We start from the raw sequence: 6,701 nt of genomic DNA, 5'->3' as shown, positions 1-6,701 counted from the left end.
AACATGAGCTTTAAATATTTTTTTTTTTTTGTGAGCGAAAAACGCCTGGGCGTTTTCATCGCCCGGAATTTTATTAATAAAAAAGGTAAAATAACTCCAAAATAATAAAACTCATAAGGTGTAAAATTAATATTAATCAAATAATAAAATTTAATAAAACAGGAGTCAAGAAGGTAAAATAAAACACAAAAGTAATACCGCAGACGAAGTCTTTAAAATATAAAAGTTAAAATAATCGAATAAAAAAACTATATAAAACTTACCTAATTCCGATGAGTTATGCAAAAGGCGCTCCTTCTTCGGATAATAAAATTAAAGACATAGATCCAAAAAAATCAAAATTGAAAGTAAAGGTTAAAAATTATCAACAACTCTTCTAGCATAAAAATATATAAGATAATATTAAATTTTTTGCAGTTACCTGGTACTTACCAAAAACAGAAACATCCGGTCCAAAATATTACTACAGCTTTGGAGGAAGGAATGAAAGAGTATGAAATGAAAATAATATATAATGTAACCAAAAAACAAAGAGGATTTAGTGAAAAGATGAAAAATATTGGAGACTATGATGAAAGAGGACTGGAAAAGCGCAATGGAAGCAAAAGGAAAGATAGGAATTGCAAAGAAGAACTTCAGTAAGAAAATGAAATTATTATGTGTTAAAAGTCTGGCGTTAGAGTTAAGGAACTGGTTAGCCAAATGCTATGCATGGATTGTCATGTTTTATGGAAATGAAGCATGAACGATGAGGAAAAGGAACTGGATTGTGGCTTTTGAGATGTGAGTATGAAGATGGTTAGAGAAAGTAAGATGAATGGATAAAGTGAGAAATGAGGAAATAATTAGAAGGATTAAAGAAGAAAGAACACTAATGCAGGAAGTACCAAAAAGAAGGAAAGTTATTAGGAGATGTGGTTAGAGGGAGTAGAGCCCTGAAAATTGCGTTGTAAGGGTCAATAGAAGGTGAAAGGAAATGAAGAAGAAGAAAGATGAAATTAATAGATCAGGTGAACAATGGAAACTATTAGAGAAAAGTTTAGGACAGAAATGGAGCGAGACAACTGTGGCGTTATGGACCTGCCGCAAGGCAAAACGCCAGATGATGATGATTACCATTAACGTCCGCAGTAGTCTATGGATCTTAACAACCTTTCTTTTACAATAGAAACGAACGATGCCACGCACCTCATAGAATGACCGATTCATGTTTCTTAGACAACGACTTTATCAGTATCAATAGATTAGAGAACAGATGGGCTTATAATAAGATTATACTTGTTTATTTCTACTGGCTACTGTCCATGTGCGATATTCTTGTTGCAACCAGTTTACTTTCAGCTGAAGTAAGTTTTCTGGAATATAGTTGAGTAAGTGTATTCGTACCGTACGGACGTGTTGTTGTGCTGCTCCGCAATTATAATATTTTTGGACTGGTTTTTCCGGCTTTTTCTTGGAGACAGACAATAGATATTGTTAGGTGAGTGTTTACTGGATGTGTTTTGAAATTTTTACGATTTTTGGTTAACGGACGGATTTTTTATTGTGATTTTTGTCGTTTCAACCTTATTGTCACAGGCAATAAGGATTATAGTGGAGCGCCTCTTCGCTGTACGTGATTATTCGGTTATCTCCAGCTGATAACAGATAACATATCAGAAAGTAGTAATATAATTAATATAAATGTTATTTACGATAACTGATTACATCGGTCAAGGACTTAGGAAATTCTCTAATACTTCCTACTGTGTATAGGAAATTTTACCGAGTGCTACGAAGCGAATTTAGTAGGGGGAATTCCTTTTCCTTCATAACTCCTGCAATAGTTACCCTATCCAAAAACTTCCTTGATATAAATCCCGATCACAAAAATCCTCAACTTTTGACCCCTCCCCCTTCCCACCAAAAATTTTTATTAAATTTTTGGGAGGATACATTTTACCCCCTCGACCACTCGCTGAACTCGGAATTGTCTTCTGAGTCCAGTGCCACACTATGAGAAGACGTGGGTCACTTCCTTTGGAAGGTACATTCTCCCAAAGTGGTGGCACGACGAAATCGTCTGTAGCCAAGAAAATGGACATCAAAGGGAAAAAGAGGGCTCCTCTGAAGAAGAGGATGGGTCGCCCTACTCATTTGGCAGTCTGGTTCAACAGCTTGGACAAGCGATTGATGCCCTGAAAAAACATACGGGGTCAAGTTTGACTAGATATATAGCAGTCCACGAGCAGGAGCTGAGGAGAATACATGAGGGCTTAACTGATCTGTCTGATGTGCCCCTTCCCGTAGAGGTTAACACGCAGTCCACTCAGACTGATCCTGCTTCTGACACGGATCAGACAGAAATCTTAAATCTTGATTTGTCTGATGATGAATTAATTGAGTTACTCCCACGCAGGTGGTCTGCGTGGGCAATGAACAAGGCGAAAGTCGTTACTCTTCCGACAGACGGGGATACATGTCAATTCGTTGACATCAGTAAATCGAAGAGAGCGGCCACAGAGAAGATCCAAGCAGGCATGATCGCATTAGACTCCTCCACAATGATGGAGAGTTTCCAAATGGAGGCTACTAAGAAAAATAAATTTACTATTTTCTTCGATTCCGAAAAAGAGGAAAAGCTTGCGGCCAGATGCATTATAAATGCATTACGAAAGGCACTAGTCAGTGTACGCAAAGTGACCTATATTCTACCAACTGGTGAATATGGCAATATTTTGAGAAAAATACTTATTTATTTGCATAGAACCAACGAGGAACTTGCAACATTGGTAGTACCCAGGAAATCAGACTCAAGCCGTGGGCGATCTAGGTCTGCTTCGGCTCGTCGCTCGACGCCTCCGGTTGAGGGGAGCAAGATAGTTGTTATCAAGGGACAGGGCAAGTCCTATGCGGATTTGCTCCGTACCATGAAGGGCAAAATAAACAAGGAAGAAGCTGGAGAAGTTCTTTCTCTGCAAAAAGGAAGAAACAACGAATTAGAGGTCAGGATCAAGAATGCCGAGCAAGCAGTTCAATTTACTACGGTGCTTAAGGACAGAGCGGCAGACCTTCAAGTGAACGTAAGAACTAGGGGTGATAGAAGAGCGGTTGTGCATATAAAGGACTTAGAAGAAGACACGTCAGAGCGTGATATTAGTGAGGCGATAGTTGCAGTTATTGGTGCCGCTGAAACGTTCCGGATCACCTCGATAAGAAACGCCTACGGTAATACACGTAATGCTACAGTCATCACAAATCATAGGGCAGCACTAAAATTGATTTCGAATAGACTTAGAGTTGGCTGGGTGCACTGCCGCTCATACATCAGAACGGATCCTGTCAAATGTCATAAATGTTGGGCGCTGGGACACACCAGTTTTGAGTGCAGAGGTCCTGATAGGTCGGCTTTGTGCTACAACTGTTGGGGTACAGGCCACTTTATACGTGATTGTAAAGCGGCGTCCAAATGCCTCGATTGTAATGGGACTGACCATCGCAACGGAGGCGTAAAATGCGGCAAAGCCAGAAATGATTAGTATAATATTGTCCAATGCCAACAGGAGTATTCTGTCCCATGATTTAGTGGGAGAGACCGCCAGGGAATTGAATGTTGACATCGTGATTACTACTGAGCCGAACTTGGGTACTGCTGCTCGTCATGACTGGCTGGCTGATGCTGTTGGTGATGTCGCTATAACAAACATCAGTAATAGGATCGGATGGCAGTTGCATCATAGAGGAGAGGGGATTTTAGCGATTATTTTGCCGAATTTTGTCCTTGTGGCTGGATACGTGAGTCCTAATATTGGAATTGCTGAGTATGAACTTTACATTGACGAAATACAACGGGTCATCTTACAGTCACCGAAAAGAGCCGTGGTTATGGGTGATTTTAACTGCAAGGCCACGATTGCTGGTAGCAGTTATACTAACAGAAGAGGGCAAATCTTTACAGATATGATGATGGCGACAGGTATGATCTGTCTAAATGACGACTCTTATACATTTGAAGCCAGAGGTCATAGATCTGTATTAGACCTGACATTGGTTGACAAAAGTTGGGATCCTTCACTCTATCAATGGAGAGTTTTGAGGTCAGAAACTGGTAGTGATCACTTTGCCACGATATTTTCTTTTGATGGTATACGACTGGTGATCGGGAGAACATCAAAGCCGCTGAGATTGTCTAAGAGACAGGTAGAAGTAGTGGTTGACAAAGTTGCTCGCAAGCTCATGGATGGCAGAGAGGTTAGGCCTTTTGTTCTGCAGGAATTAATAGTCACGGAGATGGCGAGGATTCTCCAAAATATCAGGGGTTATCAACCCGCTTACTGGTGGACTGCGGAGATTGCGAATCAAAGACGGATTCTGCAGTACTGGCGAAGGAGAAAATTTAGACTCCGTAGAAGAGGCGGTACTGTGTATGAGCATGCTGTAAATATGTTTGCTGATGCCAGGCGGTTACTAAATTACCTAATAAAATCTAGCAAGAGAGCACGTTGGAAGGAGTTATGCTTGGAGCTGGACTCGGACCCGTCCTTTTCAGATCGTCATGGGAAGACTGGGTAGAAGTTTGCCTGTCCTTACAGCTGAGTCTGCTGGTATACAATTGAGAACACTTTTTCTGGTGGCTGAATCGGGTCTGGTTGAATGCGATGCAGGTCGATTCACACAACATGAAGTCACCTTGGCGGTATCTAGACTCAGGAACAAAATAAGTCCGGGTCCAGACTGTATTCCTGCTGCGATCCTCAAGGGACTTATGATGAAAGCCCCTTGGTAAATGACAGATGTGGCAAGTTATTGCTTGCAGAACAGGACCTTCCCTAATTGTTGGAGGGAGTCGCGCACTGTGTTCTTGCCCAAGAAGACTGCTAATGCAGAAGTGGTTGGTTACCGCCCGTTGAACCTCATAAACAATATGGAGAAAGTGGCTGAGAGATTGATCGCAGAAAGGTTACTGCTTGAGTTAGAGTCAGGCGGGGATATTCATAACAACCAGTATGGGTTCAGGCGTGGCAGATCGACGCTTCAGGCGATTGAAAAGATAACTAGCTGGGCTATAACAGTCAAGGCTGGAACATGGCGCACCAGGAAGATTCCTTTACTGGTTATGCTCGACATTAGAAATGCTTTTGGGACCGTCCAGTGGAACTCCATCATGGCGGCTTTAGTCAGAAGGCGAATAAGCCCTTACATTAGGAGACAGATCTCGGAATACCTGTCTGAAAGATGGACTACGGTTAGCACGCTTGACGGTGACATACGATACCAAGTTCATGGTGGTGTTCCCCAGGGGTCAGTACTGGGACCATTACTTTGGTTACTGGTCATTGATGATGTATTACGACTACAGCTACCTGAAGAGACGGAAATAGTGGCCTATGCTGATGATTTAGCGATACTCACCTCTGCGAGATCAGAAGATGTCCTCGAACAAAAGAGCAATGATACTCTAGAGATCGTAAATAACTGGCTAACCGACAAAGGATTAACACTTTCAGTAGATAAAAGTCAATATATTATGTTGGCGGGAAGGAGACGGCTGCGAGATCTTGAACTTAAGATAGGGGAACATAGGCTTGAACGTGTCAATCAGGCTAAATATCTGGGAGTGATAATTGATAAAACCTTGAGCTTTAGTGCTCATATAGTATATAGATGCTAGATAGTCGAATGATTACTACAGTCCCTCATAAGGCTATTAGCTCGCCGAGATGCCCCAAGATCATCTAAACGTAGGGTTTCAGTCTCCGCATGCACCTCGGCTTTATTGTATGCTGCACCTGCTTGGTATAGAGCCATATTCACGCAAAGGAATGCTAAACGATTGAGGAGTCTACATAGACAGGCTCTAGTTGGGGTGATGTTCGGATACCGCACAATATCTTATGAGACGGCGTGCGTTCTGGCGTCAACAAAACCCATAGAACTCCAGGTCTTGGAACGCTGGCTTCGCTTTCAGGGCATGGAACGGGGTGATGCTTATGAAGTGGTTATACAGGCATGGCAGCGTAGATGGAGTCAACATGAGGGGGCTATGTGGACAAAAAGGTTGATTTCAGACATTAGCCAATGGGTCAAACGAAAGCATGGCGAGGTCAGCTACTATGTCTCTCAGATGTTCTCCGGACATGGAAATTTCGAGCAATATTTATTCCGCTTTGGCAAAAGAAGCTCTCCACGTTGGTGGTACTGTGAACGCGATGACACAGCTGAGCATACTATATTTGAATGCGATAAATGGACATCACTTAGGTTTCGCACGGGAATACAGAATCTCACATCCGAGGAACTAATCAGCTTCATATTGAGTTCTAGACAAAATTGGAATAATTATGAAAAATTCTCCTTTTTAGTTTTAAAAGAGAAAAATGATACTGAAAGACGTATGGGGTACTAATAAAGACTGAAGTAATTGTAGAACTAGGATATTCATTAGTATTGTCTCTTTATGAAACCTACGACCGCGAGTAGGCGTTACGAGATCGGACTGGGAATGTAAAGACCGAGACCCGGCTTCGTAGTTGGTGGTTGGGAACGACATAGTCGGGCCTGGCCTACCTTCTGCGGGGTTAGAGGCAGGCAACACCAAAAGACCGAGACCCGGTTCCCGGGGCTGGGGCTGGGAACGGAATAGTCGGACTCGGTTCCTGCCCTGGGAATTTGAGGCAGGCAATGTAAAGAAAACAAAAAGAAAAGATCCGACCGGGGGGGCT

The 6,701-nt window shown here is 42.3% G+C and overlaps 1 protein-coding gene across 1 annotated transcript; it reads left to right on the top strand.

Moving 5' to 3' along the window:
• Nucleotides 1–3,510: 3,510 nt before the first annotated feature.
• On the top strand, nucleotides 3,511–4,551 carry LOC142330683 (uncharacterized). Its single transcript, XM_075376130.1, has one exon. It carries the CDS (start codon nucleotides 3,511–3,513, stop codon nucleotides 4,549–4,551), a length of 1,041 nt encoding a protein of 346 aa, XP_075232245.1.
• The last annotated feature ends 2,150 nt before the right edge of the window (nucleotides 4,552–6,701 follow it).

This window comes from Lycorma delicatula, chromosome 9, assembly GCF_047948215.1.
Source record: "Lycorma delicatula isolate Av1 chromosome 9, ASM4794821v1, whole genome shotgun sequence".
NCBI lineage: Eukaryota > Metazoa > Arthropoda > Insecta > Hemiptera > Fulgoridae > Lycorma > Lycorma delicatula.
Note: the sequence above shows the minus strand (reverse complement) of the source record. Positions and strands in the feature narration are given on the sequence as shown.

Excerpts from the sequence above, each read along its gene's own strand:
- LOC142330683 (XM_075376130.1), top strand. The coding sequence starts at position 3,511 with ATGATTAGTATAATATTGTCCAATGCCAACAGGAGTATTCTGTCCCAT.